The 22479-nt window shown below is 45.3% G+C and overlaps 1 protein-coding gene across 4 annotated transcripts in view; it reads left to right on the top strand.

The window, feature by feature from the left end:
* Positions 1-9157: 9157 nt before the first annotated feature.
* The window catches only part of Ten-a (tenascin accessory), a 448965-nt gene continuing 435643 nt past the window's right edge, over positions 9158-22479 (top strand). For all 4 annotated transcript variants that reach the window (XM_070655994.1, XM_070655991.1, XM_070655993.1 and 1 more), the window contains exon 1: positions 9158-9233. In XM_070655994.1, coding sequence (XP_070512095.1) covers positions 9181-9233 — 53 coding nt within the window. In that variant the 5' untranslated portion in view covers positions 9158-9180. The remainder of the gene's footprint in view (positions 9234-22479) is intronic.

Genomic DNA, 22479 nt, shown 5'->3' with positions numbered 1-22479 from the left:
TTCTCGCGGGAGATAAAAAGAAAAGGTACGTTTCATTTCTAGCCGGTGCATTCTTCGACGTTTTGTACTGTAACTAATGCCAATGTTTAAGACGTTATTGACTATCGGGGATTGCTCTTGCTACAAGCCGGCGGAAATTGTAAGGCGATTAGAAATAGCAATAAATAATGTAACGCCGGGTATGTACCGTCCCATAGCAGGCACAAACGGTAGCGTGCGATCAGGTGGTTTCTGATCGGAAGATTGAATGGAGAGCGAGCATGAATGAGCTATGTGGACCGGCCGAGGGATGACGGTGCTGGTTTAAATATCGACGGCAGCAGGCACCGGTGTGCTGACTGCTTGACAGTGACAACGGTGACTACGCTAAAAGTCATCGTTATCGTATGCGAGGCGTACCGTCTGCGTTTAGTAGCGTTAATGATGGGAGAGACAGGGAGAAAAAGAAAGGGAGAAGGAGAAAAAGTTTTACAGGCAAAAGTTACAGCACTTAGTGCCAATTATCGAGTTGCACTTAAAATGATTAACGCAGTAGTTAAAAGAGATGATACTTTTCAAATGTCGCACGGTGTCGATTTCCAATTAGCGATCATAAAATATAGCTTTGCCGAGCTGTAATTGCCTCCGGAATAAATTACGAGTAATGTAGAAAGCACGGCCGTTTAAATAGTGTGCCCGTACCGATGTGCGCGCAACGGTCGGCATTATCGCCATTATTTACATTACGCGCATATACAATCCAAGAAATGCGTAATGTATTCACGGGAACATTCGGCCGATTCTCCCTTCAAGATCGGCATTATCAGCAGAATGAGAATTGCAAATTCCGCGGGACGTTCGCACGGAGCGATTCGATGCAGCGGAAGTGCGAATAATCAAACGCGCGGCAGCTGTAACCAGTAAAATGCCATTCTGCCGTCGTCGTTTCGAATTCTTCGTCGTAAATGCGTCTAAACTACCGACGTTATCAATTTGTCATCGCGCGGTCAAACAGAACCGTCTACGTCAGTCACCAATCTTTCGAATCATTAATCATCTCGTGCTTGTAATCTAATTATTTCAAGAGTAGCGATTATAAAAAATTATTGCCCCTCGCGTTCAAAAATATCAAATTTGCAGAATCGTGATGTACGTGTAATTAGATTAGCTTCTGAAAAATTATCTCACAATGTGATTTCAATGATAAACGATGAACAGATGTGTAGCAGCAGATCTCTGCAAAACGAGCGCGACATCCGTGGTGCACTCGGCACTCGCAGACTGCGCGGTCCGGATATGTTGGCGCCGGAAGCATAAGCAACCGGGCGTGTCAGTGCTGACCAGCGCAACGCTACTTCTTTTGCCGACACTCCGTTGCGCTGCACCTGCAGTCTGCAACGCATTGTGGTCGCGCTACTGCATCCGCTCCACCCACGCACGGTCTCGGTATCGGAACCAGTCCCCTGGGGTCCAGAAGTAGGTACCAGAAACTGCGCGCGTCTCAGCCCAAAGAAAACCGACCGCGTGAATATGCGATTTTATTATTGTATCGCGATAGCCTATGATTATCGTTCATAATTATCTGCCGCAGAAATGTCGTTACTTTATCTGTTGCAAAATCAAAATCACTCTGCGTAACCTTGTGTCACTTTATCGCTCAAGGAATGCGGAGGAAAAAAGAGAGAGAAAGAGAGAGAGAGAAGTAGAATGGCGTGTTGAGACAATTACGAAAATTATTGACTGCGCAATCTTCGGAATTAACGCGAAAATGATCGCATAAACTAGACATAATTGATATCTGTCTGTAATTACTCTTTCCGTGGCATAACTGCTGCATCGGATAAATGTTTCCTTTTACAATTCGCTTCGTAAGATAGAAATGTCTAAGTAGAAGGAAGACGAGACACAAGACGGGATGTCGATACCTACAACGTCGGAGGGGTAGCTAGTGAGTTAAGAGGAAAGGGTGGTGGAAGGGTAGGTAAGAGAGAGAAAGAAAGAGATAGGTAAGAGAGAGAGAGAGAAAGAGAGAGAGAGAGAGAAAGGAGTCACTAGAGAAGGGAGGCGAAGACAGGGTTGCAAGGGGTACGGATCGAAGTACGTCGGACAGCAAGGAGGCGCCGGCACTGCGCGCCACACCCCAATGCAGTAACTCCATTGATTATTGTTGCTGGTGCACTTTCCTCCCCGCCTTGACGTACGACAAGCGTGCCCCGATTCCGGGCGCTCGCCGTCCCAGCCGTCTACCCGGCAGAATCGATCAACCTCGACAAGATTTTAGCTTGAAAACCGTTGTTATTCCGCTTCGTTTTAGATTGCGCCTATTATTTTACTTTCATATTCGGATAAAGAAAGCATATGGATATAATATTATACTATAAAAATAGCGGTAATATAAAAGGTCTACGTGACAAGCGCATTTTTAACAGACATGTGAATTAATGCTCGATTTACACGACCATACGAGATAACAAGCTAGCAGGGAAATTTTCTAAAACCAGTCAGCTAATAATGATAATTTTATGATGAAGTGTTTTCAGCGTGTCCGCGCTATCGCCAACCGTTAAAACCAAACGACGATAACGGTATTGATAAGTGGAAAATACTATGCAACATTCCACGAAATATTAATACCATTACGAAAAAAATTGTCAAACCGGTACGAGAAATTATGCTCGGTGTTTTCCGGTCAAAATAGGGAGACGAAGATCGCGCGGCGCGGCCCGAAGCGTGCCAAGCTGCGCTTCTATTCCCGTCGAGTTAATTCCGATAATTAGAAAGCGTATCACCTACTCGTTGCACGCTCCGTCGACTTCGAGTGTTTCACTTCATTCGCCCCATTCACTAAACTCGCGTTATCCACTCACGGGAGTCGCATACCTCATTCGCGTTACTCCCCCAAACCCTTCCTCTCGTTTTCTCCTCTTCTCTTCTCTACTCTCTTTTTCACCTTCGTCACCGCTGCTGCTATATGCCACCAGTCATTCACTTCATGTGGCACCTGCTCTCCACCTACCTGCATAACGACGTTATACACCGAGCGACTATAACGCCCGAGTATGTTCTCCGGAGCGTCGTGTCAAGAAAATGCACCGCCCGAAGTTTGAAAATTGAAGGATAATCCCTACTCGGCAAGTCGCTAGGGAATCGTCACCCTTAAGTCCTTTTCGAGAACGTCTGTTCATTTTCTGCTATCTAATCGCGTCTCCGCGGAAATACGTGGATCGTAAAGACTTGCGTGAGTAGTTAGTTCATAATAATTGTGAGAGAACTTGTAATTGCATCAAGAAGATAAAATTTCGCGAAATTGTAGATAAAATAAATTAATTATCGTTACCGTAAAAAATGCCCCCGTATGTTTTTATCGCGCTGTAAAATTAATTTTAACATAACGTAGTATTAAAATCGATATCGACGAAGAAAGTAAAACTCGTATTCTCGCGACTGAACAAGTTGAACGCGGCCAGCCCGATGCGTATTCAGAGTATCGTGTCGTTGCGTGGTACAGACGAGAACGACGAGTCTTCTTCTCTCCGGAGAAGGCGCCGCTCGGAGTTCCGAGAATTCCAGGATCGTCACTCGGGCCATTGTGGCGAGCACACGAGCGGCAATTATCGGTCAGGCCGTGATATTATCAGACGGAGGCGTGCACGTACGTTTGTACTTGCGCACTTACACACGCGTACCGAACTGTCATTACGTCGCGGCTAACGACGGCGAGATCAGGTGTCCGGGGGTACGCGATACCGAGGTCGGAAGGGTCGCGACTTAGAGCGCCCGGGCGTGGTGATAGGGGAAACGCGTGTAAGGGATGTGTGCGAGAGAAGTGTAGGCGAGATGAACGGCGGCGGAGAGCACGATGGAACGGATGAGAGAAACGCGCGGAACGAGGGGAGGTGGTCCGAGAGGAAGAGAGAGGCCCCTTGAAAATTACAAGCTATACGTTGTTCCAAACCGACCATCTAAGATAATACCTGCTCACCCTGCAGCTATAATGAATATGTAAGACAGATTGTAGGCTAAGAGGGAGCCTCCGCTGCTACCGCAGCGCGATACGGTTGTCCATGCGCAGATTATATTCCGAACCGATTACGCACGGCCGCCCCGATAATTTATTATTTGCCGCGAGTAAAAATCAGCCGTGGAAACGACCGGCGGTGCGCGCGTTGATTTGCCTACATGAAGGGCGGTGCACGTGGAAGTACGCGTACGTGAAACGCGCGCGTACGTACCTTACATCCGTCCGTGTAAACGTGATACGCCGCGCCGGGAGAGTACGAGATCGCGGTAGCTCCGGTATGCCAGCTGCGATTAGATAATACCGATTTGGTACGCACCACCGTGCTGATAATCGCGGCCGATTCCGCGGCCTCGCGTCGGGACTGATACGCCGAGAATCGGAACCGTTGCTGGAGCAACGGGCCGATGCTTTGGTAGCGAGGTATATAAACTCGAGATCGATGAATGAAGCGCACACCACCGGTGTCCGGTAGCGCCGGAATGCTGCGCGAGATCTCGAATTATCGTTATTGCTATCGTACGTTAATTATTGTGCACGCTCCGGCCGTGCCCCGTAGGGAACCGGTATTTCATGATCATCAAGAATAAATAACGCTCCGTATAATGATCTGCCGTCGGAAACGCATTTGTTTTTCTACGGTTAGGGGGTTTGCGTAACTTATCACCCCGTGGCTCGATGTTATCTCGGCGTTGAAACTTAGTTCCGACGGAGGAGACGCTGCACGCCGGCGGGGAAAGGGGAACGAAGGGGGAGGGTTGGTTAAAGAAATTACCGACCGTTTTTAATTGCTGCGAAAATACCGTCTACTCGCGAACGCGCGCCACCGTGAAAATCTTCATTTACTCGACCGCGTTGCTCAAATTTTATATATCAACGACGATCGCACTTACTCGCCCGAACGTGTCTCCGCGCTAACGAACGTGTATAGAGGGAAATCTGTTTCCTCTTTTTCGCCATCGGACATTTCTTATGACACTTTTCAAGGTGTATTTTATGTAGCGCGCAATTAATGCGGGGGAATGACGGCATATATAATCCCGTTAACAGACTTTCATTAACAAATAATTATTCAGCATATAACTCTTTTTGGATAAAATATATTTTTTTCTGTATTTCGGTGTCACAGCGTTTCACGCTTGGAACGATCGTATACGCGTTATCCAATAACACAGGCCGCGCAACAAAAGGAACGGAGGAATCCGCTCACGCAAGAGACAAGCGAATAGAAATCTCTCTCTTTTTTTTTTTTTTTTTTTTTTTTAAATCATGTTCGTGGAGTCGGATGTCGTTCTCTCAAATGACAATAAAAAGTAGAGAATGAGAGCGAGACAAGGAAAAAAGAGGGATAGGAAGGGTAAGGAGAGAGAAAGAGAAAAAGAGAAAGGCGGCGAGATTCAAGGGATGGCAGGTGACAAAGTCGGGTGTTTAGGCATCTTTCCAGGCTAAAATTGGGATCCGAGGTGGCTGACAGGTGGGGCTGGGCGGCCAGTGAGACGGGTAGGGAAGGTTTAAAGGAGTCAGGGTAGCAAAGGAGAGAGGACGCGCATGGCGGTACAAAGAGGCGGAAGAGAGAGAGGCCGATAAGAAGAATGAAGAGACGACTCGCTCGGTGGAAGGAATGCCGTCGGACGAGCGCCGGAGGGCAGCCGCGCGCGGCTCCTCTCTCGCATCCAGAAGGCCCTCTCGCCCCGTCGCCCTCACAGTACAAGAGAGAATACCCTGTCTCCCTTCTCGGTCGACTGCCGCTGTCTCCCCCTCTCGCCCCTGCTCACCGAGCCCGCTCGTCTGACCGTCGTCGTCGTCGTCGTCGTCGTCGCCGTCGTCGTCGTCGGTCGATCGCTCTCTGTCCGTTGCTCGCCACGTACGGTCGCATGAGCGAGTCCACGCGATTGTGGTGGTTGCCGATACCTCCTGGGGCCTCACTTGTCACACACGCAGCGCGCGGCTCATCCGTGGCCCCCCGAACCTCTCGCTGTGCCCCTCGTTCGAGTCTATCTTCGCGGACCCACGCTATCCCTACCACCGATTGGGATTCCCTTTTCCTTCTCTTTCTCTCGTCCCGCTTCCTTCATCTCGCAACGCTACACGGCACGCCAGCGGCGATACCCGTGGGCCGACACAGGTGATGCACGGGCCTCCTTACATCTTCGATCCACTCTTCGGGCTCTTTCCCACCGGCTCGAACGTACGATGCTTCGCCTGTCCCCGCGGGGCCCTTGCCACTCTTACCGCCCTCCGCCGCCCTCGACTCTTTCTCCTCGCGCGTTGTCGCGCGTTCGAAAGATCACGATTGTCCCCCGTCTCCCTTTCGCGCTCTCGGTTCCTCCTCTCGTCTCCCTTTACTTCGTCTCACCTGTGCGCAACGCGCCGTGCTTTCGGAGCGAAACAACCTCAGCTCACATCAGTAACGCCTGTTATTGTCTGCTTTCTTGCGAGTACGTACGCAAACGACATGCCGGGGGCTTCGCGGCGTGACGGGGCCCATGTGCACGTGTTTACTCGGGCGCTACGCGTGACCCGGGGTCGTGTCGGAAGCCTCCTTCGCTCGACGGCCACGTCGAAATCGGCTGCTCTCCGCGGACGGCATTGAGACCTTCGTGATGCCACGCCGACGTGCACGCGCGCGAGAGGCACTCATACCGCCAGTTAATCGCGAGCTCGGCGAAACGTGGAAGTAAAATTGCACTCGATTTCTTCTTCCTGAAAATTTCGATTTTAAGGGACAACGACACGTATAACGTAATTGACATTTTATTTGCCATTTCTAATCCCCTGTTTTCTTTTATATTAATATAAAACGTAACGTTTCAGCGAAAGGCACTTTATATATATGGAACATTATTAAATGTTAAAACATACGCATACTTTTATTTCGTTGCGTGATTAAAGTATTAAAAGTGTTGCGTAAAATGTAAAAGTACAAATGTCAGTTTATTTATCAGATTCCTTCTCGGTACCGATCTTAAAAAGCACGGGATTAACGTCGGGATTCAATTAACGCGAAATTCGACGGACAAAGATCGTGACATTTCACGATCGCATCTCCCGTGTAGCGATATTAAAATATTCAAGATTAATGCTTTCTCGAACTTAAAGAGAAAAGTATAATACGAACTTAACGAAATAATGAAAGGCGTTTGGATGAAGGAAATTATTGTGATTAAGAGATAAGGTAATTCGAAGTAAGTAACCGTAAGTAACAATTTATTTAAGAAGATTAGCGAAAGTTAAAGCGCTGCCGGGAAGCCTGGACAGCATTCGTTGCGTCGTCGCGTCGACGAATTGATGATTAGCGAATTACGAATTGCTCTTGGAGCGAGAGCTTTGTGAGTGTAAATGTCCACGTCATGCGCGCCGGCAACTAATAATTAGCCGCGATCGCGGGAGAGGACGTCGGAGAGAGTTTTAGAAAGTAACGCGCGAATTCCGCGAATGTGCATACGCAAAAGCGCGTCAAAACGAAACGCTGGCGCGTTTTACAAATCTCCCATTAATCGCGCCGGCGAAGATGCGCCGATGCGACATCGAGGGGTCCGCCGTGGATTTATGCAGCCGTAAAGCAATCGACGGTATCGCGTGGCGGTATCACACGATGATTTAGATAGTAGCATAGATAAACCGGCATTAACCAGCTCCCGCGCAATATATCGCATTACGTCGTTCCAGATGCGCGAACAGGCAATATATAAATATATTTTTTTTTTTGTGTCGCATCAGCGCTAACTTATATACATATACACGTGTATGTGCATATACATTATTTTTCTGCATTTGGATCGTCTACTCGCGCTTGAAAATTACAACTTCGGTAGCGCAATTGCGATAATGCGATAACACCTGCCGATGCATCCGGATTATACATAAGCCCGATCAACGATGCATTTTACTTTATCCGTACGCGGACTTGGCACGAATTTTCATCCCGGTAGAAGCGGAATGTGTGTCAGGAGATATTGCGGCCCGGCGGTATTGGGCTATCGGTATTTTCTCCGTTGTCGTGCAACGGGATTATTTTCTGACGGGGAAATATTGTGCGACGTGAGACACGGAGAACCGATAACCGATCTCATTCCGTTGCAACGCCGAAGAAAAAGCTTGATAATCGTCTCTCTCAGTGATATTCGTCGTTCATAGAATTTTACACTTTCCAATCCAAGCATTACTTACATTTATTTAATATTATAAAAATTATTCGTGTATTCTACGTATTAAAATAATAGCCATTTTCTTTAGCTTACCGAAGCAAAAATAGCATAGTGGTTTCGCAAAAAAAAAAAAATCTTATTGCGTCAACTGTGAATTGAGTTAGAGATGCTATTGATGGCGACGATTGTGTAAAACCCTCATTCGTAATACAGTACATTATCTACAAAAAAGACTTGTACAAGTAGCTTCTGTCGCAGCTCTTTCATAACGGTCGAAAATTAATTGAACTTCTTGCGTCCAGTGGATATTTCTCTGCAACTATTGGTACAGTGCACCACAAATTATTTTCATGATTTCATATTTATTACCGTCACAAAACGAAACATATTGATAGCCAAAGTCACACGCGTGAGTTGGAGGTAATAAAAAGTTGCCCGCACATCTAAATGAAAACTGCTCTTCTGCTGTTTCAGTGTGAAACATTATTATACGGTTTTTCGAGTATTCTAATTAGCAAAGAAATATCTAAAAGTTACACGATAGTATTAAAATACTTTAAGACGAAAATATGAGAAGGGAAAAAAACTCCCCGTGTAAGGTAATTTAATATATATAATAATAAATAATATAATATAATATAAATATAATAAAATAATAAAATAATAAGATAGGATCTTTTGAAAAATACGTGAAAAAAACGTGAAGCGTGCGCAACTGCTTTACTTACTTGTAACTCAGCACGTTTAATTTTCGTCATTTTTGCTAATAAAATATAACTTTTTTGTTTCAGATAAAAATCCAGAGACCAGAGGAAGACTTTCGTCGAAGGAGCACCAGACTGACATCCTCGTTGAAGTGATCAGGACTGAGAGGAGGAGGAGAGCCTAGGAAAGGCATCATGCATCGGCGGAGCAACTTTTAGGTAAGCATAAATTTTTTTTAATAAAATCTTTCTTAAAAAAATTTACTTTTTTTTATTAATTTTATTAACTAATATAATATACAGGCATGTCTACATTAATGTTTTCCATTTTATGTTACAGTCACCGGCAGAACTCTACCACTCCGCTGAAGTTCATGCAGATTGGTAAGTCGCATAATATTTAGAATGCGTATTTTAACAGTGCGTGCTCTCGAATTTCAACCGTTCCCGCGGATATCATTTCGCGGAGCTACTCGCTACCTACAACCGGCGGCAAACAAACGTCAGTTGCGTGAAGAGCGCTTCCGGAACAGCTCGAACGTTCCGGGCGCGTGAGAGAAAAGACGCTTCTCCGTTCAGATTCCGCGGCATCATCGGGGATGATGTCTCCATTCTCGACTGGTGGCGGCGCAGAGCATTGCGTTGTAACGAGGGGACCTCGCTCTCTCACTCGGTCTAACCGTGCGTGTATTCCGCAGGCAGGCGTGGACTAGCGAGAGACGCTGGATCGCGCGCGACAGATAACCTGGTCCTGACGGGCAGGTGGACGACCTTGATCCAGGACCCTGGTCCCGCGCATCTCATTGACACCGATAAACCGATCGGTCTTTTTCGAACTTGTCGCACGCCTTAGTTACGTGGTTTACTAGTGGGCTTATCGGCTAGATCATTCAACACGAATCTCCATAATAAAGAATGAATATTTTCTTATGTCACAGTGGATCGCTTAAATTTATTATTCACAGCGCGACGTATTGATGCAGAAGCCTCCGATTTCTATTTCTAACGTTCTCTTTGCCTTTCTTCTCATTTCTTTTCTCTCTATTTTTATTATTCTTATTTTTTTTTTTTTCTTTTTGTACCTTTCTAACGGTTTTATCTTCTCGCGTTTCGTAACTAGTCGTATTGTGCGCATTATATCGGAAAAAAATGCGTATTAGTAATATCAACATTAAAATAATTTGACATTATCGCAACGTAGGAATGACGCTAATTGGTCGCGCTTCGCTAGCAACGCGTATTAGAGCCGCGAACGTTTCCGGTTTTACGAAGTGCAAAAAAGCGCTAAGGAGAATAATATTGTTTCATATCGCGCGTGCGATCGTAAAGTATCTCGCTCAAAGGAAAAAAAAAACCCTACTGTTTGATGTGCATGTGCCGCTTACGATCGCTGGCGAAAGGATTCGCGGCGGGTCGAAAAAGGACCGGCTTCGTTCCCGGCGTATCTTCTTCGGCGAAACTCATCGGGGATCGCGGAGATCGTTTTCCGTCGCGGCAGCTGCCTGTAAGGCGTTGCATTTCAGGATCTCAATTAACGATAATTGCCAGCTACCGTGGCGTAGCCACGGTAAAATCGGCACTAGGGAGCGCAATTCTCTCGTCTCGGCTTGATCTTTCCGACTTCGACTGACGCGCACGTAAATGCGACTCCGACTTTGCTCCACGTGTATGTACAAACAAAGTCACCAGCTGCAGCTATTGCTTGGCGCACGCATCGCGATTTTTTTCGGTTTGCTGTGAGCCGCGCGACGAATTTTGAGTAATTGTAACTTCATTTCTTGTAAGAAGCCGCTGACGGAACACCTTCGTGACAATTCATACAAAGCATAAACCGGCCTCTGGCTTGTCCAATTTTACAAAAGTCCATTTAGGCAAGTGACCGAAATTGGAAATGTCACCGAACCGTCAACGTAATCGAAGACGTTTGTTTAACGGGAATTGGCCGAGAAGATTGGCGGTCATTTATATTGTCAGTAATATACAGATATTACTCGGCTAAACTATAAAAATGGTATTTTAATTCAATGTAGCAAGTTAAATATTTCACACAAAGTGCCGAAAGCTATTAAACTAATAAATTAACAAGTAATTACCGAATCATCTTCTGCATCGATAAAAACAGCCGAAATTGATATTTAAATTATACCGAAAGATCTTTAGTTTAATAATTAATGCCGCTGTCATTTATTACATAACGTTAAAAAAAAAAAAAAAAAAAAAAACAATTATCCCCGTCAACGTTAATTGGGCACACACGTCGAACTTAGAATTGATATCTTTTCACTTTCTTAATCTCGGGCTAAAGAAAAATGAGAAGTATGTTAACTACGTCCAAAGCGACGTTGATGAAATCAGTTCTAAATACATTTTAACCAGCCGGCCGAAGAACGGCCGTCGCCAGTCGAACAAACAACGCACATTATACCGGAGGGAATAACGAGGTAACGCATGCGACCGCGAGCGAGCGTCCAGCGCGCTAGCTCGCCGTACACGGCGTATGTACCTATACGATGCAGCAATCTAGCCGCGTTGATTAGAGTCGTATGTAGAATCGAGAACCGGATTCCAAGAACCTGTTTCCATGTTCACGTAAGATCCCCGGAGTAATCGACTGACGGATCGGCGACCGTTCGAGTCAGCGACCCCGACCGACCGACCGACCGGCCGGCCGGCCAGCCGATGCGAAACGCGGCGCTCACTCCGCGCGAAGATCCTCTCCGCAGCATCCGAGCTGTTGACGGCGCGCTCTCTATATCTGTTTTCTCCTCACGCTGTACCGTTTCCGCTTTAATCGACTCGCCGCGATGTGCTCCGATGATAGGCGCTTGCAATCGAGAATATCGACCGATATTCGACAAGTTTTTTTTTTTTTTTTTTTTATTAATTCGTTATTCGGCTCGTTTGATCAGCTTATTAATCGTTATTTTTTTTATCGTAAAATAAAATAACTTTATGTAGCATTTTTTTTTTCAACGTACCAAAAATTTTTAAGTAGGTATTTGTATTATTGATCAGTAAATTGGTTTTATTTATGAACGCAATTAAACTTGCTTTACATCATCGTAACTAAATCTAGTCAGATTACGGTTTTCAGGCTTGGTATCTAGTGTAAATTTATGTTAATTATCGATAAGCTTATACTCAGAATTTTAATGAGTTTTGTAATATGGCACAAGTCTATGTAACAGATTTTGTAATATTTTTCTTCAGGAATGGGACAAAAATATGTAGTTATTACTCAATTTCGCCGAGTCTGATGTGGACGAACGTTTAAAACTAACAGAAAAAAAAAGGGAAAAAAAATGTTTTTCCTCACCTAATTTTGTTTCATTCTATAAAGATCTGATTGACATGAAATAGATCTTGTTGGCGTACTTCTCGCTACAACCTTCATCCTGCTTCGAACGTCCTTCTAAGGTAGATTTCATTCGTCCTGTCATGCGGCGAGATTCCATTTCCAAGCCGTACATGTGTATTGGTGGACGTGTTACTCGCTCCTAAACGGATAGCATCGCTGTTAAACGCTGTACCAACTAATAGATTTTCATTATTTTGAGCCACATCCGTAATTACCGACTCGTTCGAGTGCCTATCTGTTTGTGAAGTACGTGCAAATATGTAGTAGCATGGCAGTATGCCGCCGCAGGCTTCTTTCTGAAAAAGGGATAGTCGTCTTCTGGCATGCGCTGCCTTCTCTATTAATAAGCCTTCGTTATCCGCGCACCCGTTTGTGCTGCGGAAACGCAAATTAATGCCCGTTTCGCCATGATTTTTGTCCACTTTTATCCGATACGCGTTCTTTTTTTTATCCAACAACGCGTCTTTCGCACCAAACAGGATACGGTAAAGTAAGTGATGCAATCGTTACAGGAAATTTAAATGTTTTTTCATTAAAACACGTTCGGTTACTGACAATTTTTAACCTGTTTATTTAGACACTTTACGAGCATGGATGAGTAAATTATTTGTTTTCGATAATCTTCGTCATTTAAATTTTCGTTGGAAAATTGATTATTTATTTAATTTCTATAATTAATTTAGCATTACAAAAAAAAAAATTTAGGAGATCTCTTTACAAATATATGTATTTTTGGCAAGAAAGCTGGGACAACAACAGGCAGAGGGAGAAAGTGGAGGAAGGAGGAATTAACTGCGTTTAACAAATCGCGTGCAAATGATCGAGGGGAATCGATCGGTAGGTCAGGACCGTTTGGGGCGATCTCGGTCGTTGACTATCGCCAGGTACATTTTAACCGCCTGCCGACGCCACGGGGCGATCTCCCTGTTATTATCTCGATGCGAGATCGGCTTCTGGATCGACGTGCCTTTGGATGCGGCGCTGGACGCACGTGATACCGCCGCGCGCCGGTATCTGGTCTCGGAAAAAAAATATATTCCGGATTATAAGCTCACGGGAACTTATTAATAGAGCCACTTGAGATACGCTTATTTACTCTCGACGAGCACACTCGCTAGAGTCCGCGCGATTCGACTGCATCTATTAGCGCTTAACGCGTCCGCGAGTCTAACGTCCGGATTATCGTCGTGGCAATAAGCGGCTTACGGCGACGCGGGTGTGTTAATTAATTCTCTGGAAAAATTCTGCGGGGTTCGCCGCGGTAAAGACTTAGGGCCGATCTCGTGAAAATCTCAACCAGATGTGATAACGACTCCGCTCGCGCGACCGGTGTTCGCGTGGCTCAAGACGAATCGATGCGGCTTAAACACATTTCGTCGTCCCCCGCGGCCAGCATGAACGGACGCTCGTCAAAGCCATCTGCGCATGCAAATAAACACGGACGTCGTGGCCGGCGATTTATCGCGACGCGCTATCCCGTCGAAATGAACGAAGCTTGAATTTTGTAAAAAAATCTCACGCTAATAGCGTATCTCTCACGTTGATTGATCGCTCGTGTTGCCACGCCGTGATGGACGTTATAGGGAAAACGGCGAGGACCGTGCGCGCCGCGAAGGGGCAAGTTTCACGAGATCAGAATAATTGCTGGGCTTTATTACGAGCCGCTTCCTCCGAAATCGATGTAATAGGGAGCTCGTATTATGACGACGACGTTTTGCCTCCATGAATAACGCAATATCTCTCTCTCTCTCTTTCTCTCTTTTTCTCTCTTTTCTTTCCGACACCGAAGAAGCGAGCGTTAAGCTCCTTTTCTCCAGCGAGCCGAAGAAAAAAGGCACCTTCTTCGCTGAGAATCATCGGAAGCTAAGAACCGATGGACCTCAGTCTCCCGTACTTATCTTCCCCTCGCAATCGGTGCAATATATTCAGGGCGCAAACCGTCGTTGTCGTTGGTTGAATGGACGTTTTCACTTAAAGTCGCGCTCACTCGCCGGACAAAGGGATCATTACCGGGGGTAAAGAAAGGCACCACGGCGCAACGGACACTTAAATACGCGGAATTCACGCCCCGATCACGTGAATACGGAAACGCGACGGACAGTGCGAGGACGGATTCACATGCGAATACGTTTCTGCCTCCAATTAAGGTAACCCAATTTCGGTATCCGTCCCGGCAGTCTTCGGGCAATAAAATAAATCAGGCGCCTTTTTCTCCGCGTTGGGAATATGTAATTTAATTATAATGTTAATATGAATGGAGTTAATTGGAATACGGGTCCCGTCGATTCCTTAAATCGCGCGTAAAAATCCCTCTGCGCGGATAATTAATCAGTGGAACACTGTAATTATCGTTATCGTACGCAGTTAGCTGTGCGCGCGCGCATGGATCGTACTATTAGCTTGTACAAGTATTCGCGTGACCGACTCCGATAACTCATCGTCGGGGGAATCGTTGTCAATGGATGTGAAATGCTGAATATTCATTTCTAATTGACCACCCGCGGCCACTTATGGCAGTTCAGAACTTGTCCCCTTGTCGTGGCTCGTGATACGTGGCAAGTTGATAGGTCAGCCGGTTTGATAGAGTGCCGAGTCGAACAAAACGCACCTGGTATCGATGCACGTATTCAACTTGCCGTCAGTACCCGTCCATTAACATTTACCCGCGCGTTGGCGATTACCAAAGACGTCAAAATAAATGATAATCTCCCTCAGCGCGGTATCTTCCGGGACCTCGATTTCGTGGACGGGTCGCATAAGTGGCGTTAAGAGTCTGCTAGATTACAGAATCCGCAAGGTGATCTATGAACTCTCGCCTACTGTTCATAATCGAATAGGTTACGAGTAAAGTATATACAATTAGCGTTGCATTACTGAAAACGCAGACATTAAACCATTTTGCCAGCTCAGTTATTTTGTGTAATTAAGATTAATTGAGCAAGAATTACCAAACACGATAATAATAAAAAAAAAAATAAAAAAAATAAATAAAAAACAATCTTTAAATAATACAGTCAGAAATAGCAAGAAGGAGAGGAAAAGAGAAAAAATAAGAGGAAAGAGAGAGAAAGATCACAGTCGCGACTATGCTGAAACTTTAACATTACTCAGAAAATGAGTATACTTGCATGCAAAGACCGATGAAGAAAACGATCGGGATGTAGTGGCGTGGTTTCGACAAGGGAATCGCATGAGACGGCTGCATGCATCTTCCGGAGATCCGTTCATGGTTTATCGGGGTTCCACGTAGAGCATTGTGGTTGCTGCATAATATTAACATTAGTGGTGATTAGTGGCTTGCCGACCACCGATGCCGGGCAATAGCTCTGAACGCGCTACTCTCTTCTACACGCGACCTTCCATCCATTAACGAGACTTCCAAGTCGACTCGAATTTCTGCTCCTCCCTTTCCTGTTTGCTTCACGGAACAGTGGCATAATATTATATATGCTCTTTGATTTTCTGTTTTTGTCGATTTGCGAGTTGTGCCGAACGTTAGAAATTAATTAATTCACCTACACTCGTACACAGAGTTCAGACATTGCGTGAAAGAGATAATTAGATACAATTAATAGCGGTAGATGGAAAAATTGTTACACTAATTCATTTGGCAGTTGTAATTACAAATTTTATCTTATTCCATTATTAATAGGATAATTAATTATTATATAATAGCCGTGGCTGTGATAAGATACTACGAAATATGATACACGAAAAGGAATAAATTCTCAACTTATGGATTGTATATATGCGAATTAACAATCCAATTTATCATTGCCGAGTTATTTTGTCTTTCAGCAATCGGTATACTTGCAGATCAAGATCTTAAAAATTTATCACTCGCGCGTTTTTAGACGAAGTAATTGACGGAACTTTTTAAAACGCGGGATCAAAAAACAACTCAACATATAGCGAACTCGTCATGACATTAGTACCAAACTCACGATATTTTAGACTCGCATAACTAATCAAAGCGATACGTTGAGAGAAGGAAAGAAAAAAAAAAAATGGAGAACGTTTCCCGAATAAAACCGACGATATCGGCGACGGTCAGTTGATCGCAGTTAAGATACTCGACCTATCTGGTATCAGACGCGCGCACTGCATAAACCAATCTCGCGCCCCGACAAAAAATATGATTCAGTGGACGCGAAGAGAGTGAAATTCGCCATAAATGCCGAGGAGCAATCGACATGCTTGATTAAATCTCGCCATCGATAATCGGCGTCGCGCCGATCCCGGCGAGCGCGATTTTCCTCGTGCTGCGGCAGGGCCGACGTGACTGCGACTCGTTAGCTCGGCTCTCTCCTTTGCGCGCGTTGCATACGGCATACATATGCGCCCGAATACCTCTCTCGCCGGCGCGGAACGCATCCACGAGGAGCAAAGAGATAGGGTCCCGACCGCTGTGACTTGTTTATGCGCTCGGCCCCCCGACCACTTGCCCCCGTAGCGGCGAACTAAATCACACCCCGCGGATTTTATATTAAAACAAATAATTAATTCAGATGCCCGGCGCATCGGGTGGTCCGCACGGCCGCGGCGTGGATCGTCACGGCGCCTCGGCCCCTCGATCCTCTCGATCCGACGCTTTTTCGTCGCGGCGGGAAACGGAGGGGAAAGCGGCGTGCAGTCACGCTACCGCTTTAACACTATCGTCGTCAGCGGGGGTCGTCGTGTAGGCTGGTTGGAAATCTGCTCGTAAAGCTCGCGATATTGCAAAATGGCCCCAGCGACAGACGAGCAGTGGATATACGTGCCGTACACGCGCGTGTTGTACCTGCGTACCCCGAGAAAAATAGGTGAGCGAAACAAAAAAGAATTCAGACGTGACGCAGAATTTAACATTCGAGTTCATTGATCAATTTCTTGTTTTTTTTTTTTTTTTGTTCTTTTTTTACATCATCGATTTTTATAAAATCGACTTGATCTATTTTTTATTTTTAACACATCAGGGCCATCGTGTATTTCTCTGTAAACGATTTGCCGAATAATCTTTTTAGATCTTTTTGTGAGCGCGCATATCGAAAGTCGCATCGGCTCCGCGACTGAATAGTTATGAATACGGAAGTTTGCGGATGTTCTTATCCCGTATATATAGCCACGTCGAGGATTAGACGAGGACGAGGACGAAAGTATCCTAGCCCAGGAACAAGGTACGTACCCCCTCGCGGAAACGTTTATAGAAGAGGACGCTTGTCTATCGCTTCGTAATGTCGGCGCCCTGTTGCGAGCCTACGAATAAATTCCTGAGTAATGGATGTTATTTAGCAGAAACTCGCAGGGGGAAGTACGCGGTATACGTGCGAGCGCGTGTGCTGCGTGTATTGTAAGTGATCGAGCACGTTGCGCAACAGTCGCGATTCGAACATTCTTGCGGAAAATTGTCCGCGAGGAACCTTGCCGGGGCCGGTACGCCAGAGCCGATATTACGCGCATTATTTGTGCGAAACTTGTCGTGCGCGTCGATTAAATAATCAAGTATCTTTGGGCTTATCGAGAGCTTCTTCATCTGTGCGAGGCGCACGGTACGGGACCGGCAGTAATTTCGTTGCATGTACGAAGATGCCGCGCGTATACGATATTTTCTAAGCTTAAGAGAAAATTCATTATCATACGGCACGATCTTTCGTAACGGTTAATTCCACGGTTCTGCGGAAACAGGTTCGTTTAGATGAACTTCGTACAATATTGCAGGCCCATTGCTGCGAGCAACAACTGAACAGGTTGTCGCGCGAAAAGAACGGCCGAGTTTTAAAAATTATGACCTTTGCGTTTTCACATACGGCACAATTCATGGCAATCGTTTCGCATTCATTATTAACAGCATCCATTTTTCCGGGCGGCATCGCGGGTGACGTGTTTACAGTGGCCAAGTAATTAAGCTCGGTCATTATCGCGATAATAAATGCCTCGTAACTTGATCGCGAATTCTTTTGCGAAGATACGTCGGATTTCGTGCTTGGAGACGATGAGATCATCTCGGTATCACTATCGCTTCGCAGTTGATACTTCTTTTCACCTCGAGTATCGTTATCGACACAGTAGGCCCTATGGCGGTCATAGCGGATGATAAACTGTCCCGCGGCATGCTCTTCGAATAAAGCTGTGTGATATAAGAGAGCATGCCTCGAAAGAAATTATGTGAATACGTTGGCCCCAAAAAAAAGTATACGCACACGACGATGGATACCAAGTAATTAACTGCAATATGTGAAATTTTGTTTTCAAGTTGTATATTTCTTTGAAATACAATCGCGATACTTATTTTACCTCCCGTTCTTGTAAGATAATTTTATAATTAAGTTACTTAAGTATATATGAATTAAATTTGATAAAAAAAAAAAGAAAAAAAAAAGAAGAGAAGAAAATTAATACGGTGCACGATCACTTGCATAAAATTTTCAATTAAATTCACGAATTTTATTTTCATATATCAATATTTGTATAAATAATTGACAAACAAACTCTTTTTCATTTTATATAATTTACTGTATTATCGTTTTATAAAAGTTATGATTTAATAGCACGGCGACAAACAGGTTCTTATTTATTACGAAACAAGCGGAGTAATCATATCCTTAAACGTTTTTTGCAGGAACCTTGTCAAAACGTAACGAGTCGACTAGTTTAGCGAAACCGTTTCGAAGAAGTCGATAATGAGTTAAAGCAAATTCCGCTGAAACTTGGTTCATTTATAATGACGAAGAATTATTTGTTTCGGCAGCGCTCGTGTGCAAGTCATAGTTAGTAAAGAGTCGCGAAAATCCGTCTCCATAATGGAGAGCCATTCATGCGCGGTGGAGAATATGCGACTTCTAATCGTTGAAGAAAGGAAGGCACGCGTGTGGTGGAAGTTTATGAATTTCGCGAGTGCTCAGCGAGTCCATTCTGGCTGTCCTCGGCATTCGTAGCGTTTGTTGGTCCAGACTCCAGACACCGCTTATTGAGAACGCAGCGAAATCTAGCGCCGCGGGTAATTTCTGTCGCGTTTGCTACAGAACGATCTACGTGAGATGAAAGTAATCAAGATCAGGTGCGGCGGAGTCCAGGGCTCGCGATACACTTTTTCTGCGTTGCAAAAAAATATAGTTGTCGATCGAATATTTGTACGTGGTTATTTAAACGCTCGCGTTTATTTTCACGAGACTTTAATGTGCAAATAATGGTTTTTTTTTTCACGTTTATTGTGTTGCATTTTTATATTTTTGCAGTTTAAATAATTTCAAGCACTGCACGCGACATATTTCCCATTTCTCATATTTGATTTTTCAAATATGTATTATACGCGTATGTATATTCGTCGACATTAAAAAATGTTACTGTCAGACACAAGAGCTATGATATACGAACATCCAGTTGCGAGATGCGTTCTATTCGTAAACGTCTAACCCGGAAATGGAAAGTATTAATGACGTTTGATGTATGCAGAATTCTTTGCGATATACGCGTTTATGTATTGTCGTTATTTATCGCGAACAAACACTTTGCCCACACATTACAATCACGAGCTGACTCACGTTCTCTCTCCTCCGTTTATTTTTGCCTCTGCCACTCGAACGAAGCGTCGCTGATTAAACATTTAAATTTTAGCAAGTTCATTGTGCCTTTTAAAAAATATGCATTTAAAAAAATAAATATCTAATCGCGGCTTTTATTGTTAATAATGAATAATGTCAAGTCAACGCAATTGTCCGGTATGAAGAATTTATATATCTTCCCGAGACAAAACTTGTACATATTATTATATCGTTAATTATTGTTAGCAATTATCGTAAGGACACTGCGACATTGATTAATAACATCTTCGCACTTTCTCTTCTTTCTAGTTAAATGAGTTTTGCAATTCATGCTATGGTCGTATTTTCCGTTTTATCTACCAGTTGCACTGAATGCTTTAACCGTGCAAAGATAATCGTATGTCAGTGTATAACGTTGAGCGAAAGTGAATTTGCAGAAACATCCCCCCTGCTGGGGTAGTCTCGTTAGTCAAGGGGTGATTGCAAAGGCGATGCCAATGACGAATTATGTAAATCATCTGTCGCATGTAGGGGATAGAAACGCGTGTCTTTGTCACAATGAAATGCTCCCTGTCTCATGGAATTCTAAAAAAACTTTACGTCTGCATGACATAAGCGATATTTTATTTAAAAAAAAATATATACTGCTATAAAATAATGTTACTATGTAAAAAGAAATTTTTTTAAAACTGCATTGCAGAAATAATCATTTTCTTATATCTGCGTGTAGAAAATGCAGTCATTATGATTTATAATTTGTATTAAAAATTAGTGAAGGTACGATCTACGGTAATGAACGCGCGTAAATCGATATGTCGCTTTTTTGAGAGCGGATTTTTTGCATCGCCGGCGCAAGGGAACGGACGACGCTCGCGCTGGGCGTATTCAGTTTCTCTGTTCGCGTACCGTCACCCGTTGAGCGATAAACGGCGACTTTAGTTCGGACAATGACGTTCAATGTAGCGTGACGGGATGATACGTTGCGGGTGCCCGACCACCCGCCGGGAAGCTCTTGGTTGCTGAACATGGGGACCGCACATCATTACCCACCGTTGTTGACACTAGCTTATAAACGTCGTCATTCGGGCTCGGGGATGTGTGACGGACAGTCAACACCGTGGATGCCACGTCACGATTGAAAGCTCGCATTCGGGGGTTGGGAGAACTCCCGATCTATAACCTTGCTTTAATTCGTTAACTAACGACGTTATCAACTTTTTTTTTTTTTTTTTTTTTTTTTGACCGATAAAATCAGCGCGAACGCGACGAGCATTCGTGCTCCAAGTTTTACAATTATCGTCTGTACGATAATTTGCAATTTTTTCGGTAGATATAGAAGAATGCGTCGATACGTTCGGTATTTCTCGGTGCGCGTTTCATATTCCGCTTGACTGCGAATTTGATGAAGTAACGGGCTGAAACGAGATATAAGAATAGTGGAAACTCGTGGAGCAGCACAAGCGCAGTTGCTCGGGCGTGCACAGGGCGGAATATAAGCTCCGATAAATCTGACTGCGCAGTTAAAAATTGATGTAGTAGTTTCGGAAGTGCACGGGGCCGGCGGTTAAGTCACGTATGTAGTCAACGGTAAGCGGAAGCCCATATCAATAAGTATCGGCCTGTGTGTATCGGGATCTCTGCGCGCGAACGAGCGGGTGGAGGAAACCGAGAGGGAGGAAAAGGGGGACGAGATGGCGCGCCGCGTTGTATAGAGCTAGTCGATGGGATGGCGGTTCCAAGGCCGGGGGTAAAATAATGGGGGCGGACGCTCGACTCGAAACATTGACGTTGCCCGGCGCGCTTACAAACACACCGACACCAATCGAGCATGGCTCTTCCTACACAAAACCGATGTAGGGGGGCTTCGTTGGCCAGGCGGCCGGTTGGCTTTACAGGGGTGGAGGAGAGAGAAAGAGAGAGAGAAAGAGAGAAAGAGAGAGAAGAGGAAGGGAGGGAGAAAGACAGAGAGGGATGGAGGAAAGAGTAGAGAACTGCGGGCAGAGTATCAAGAGAGACGCGGAGGGACGAACACGAAGAGGATGAGGGAAATACGCATATATATATCCTTGTACAGCGTTCTATGCCATCGATGCGGCTCGTGTTTAACGCCCTTATAAATGTGTAATGCGTATACTTGAAAGTGGGAATGGCCGGGCCGCGGAACGAAGGGAAAGGGGGGAAGGACAGCGGAGGATCGGGCGTAGGACGTTCCCGCAACTCGCCGGGGTGGGCCCTCTGCGTATCGATAAACGATCAATCAACTGGTACACCTATGGACGAGGCCACCGAGGGTAAAAGAGGCGGCGGTGGCAGCGGCGGGAAGGTAGAGACGGTCGGAGGAGAAGGAGGAGGAAGTGGTAACGGAGGACGACGTAGGGGTAGGAAGTACAAGGGATGAGAGAAACGGTACGATGGTGGGTGAAGATGGGTATGTGAGAGGAAGGATGGAAGGGGTTGAACGGAAACAGCGGCGGTAGGGGCAGAAGACAGAGGAGGCACGAGACGCGGAGTGAGGGTAGCGCGGGGGAAGGTGGCGGCTTGCAGAGTATCGACCCATCGCAGAGGAGAAGGCAGCCAGGGTCGCCTTCGCCGGGTTTTGTTGATGTAGGTGTACACGCTCCGCGTATCTGTCTATCTGGATATCTGCGCGAAGACGTTACGGGACTCAATCTCGCTGTCGCATCGGCGATACGAGCTTGAATCGTTTCCACGCTTTAATTCCGTTGAGGCATACCACTCGGGAGTGTTTCGC

Source organism: Cardiocondyla obscurior, linkage group LG04 (genome assembly GCF_019399895.1).
Source record: "Cardiocondyla obscurior isolate alpha-2009 linkage group LG04, Cobs3.1, whole genome shotgun sequence".
NCBI classification, from domain to species: Eukaryota; Metazoa; Arthropoda; class Insecta; order Hymenoptera; family Formicidae; genus Cardiocondyla; species Cardiocondyla obscurior.
This window is presented reverse-complemented; position numbering and strand designations above follow the sequence as displayed.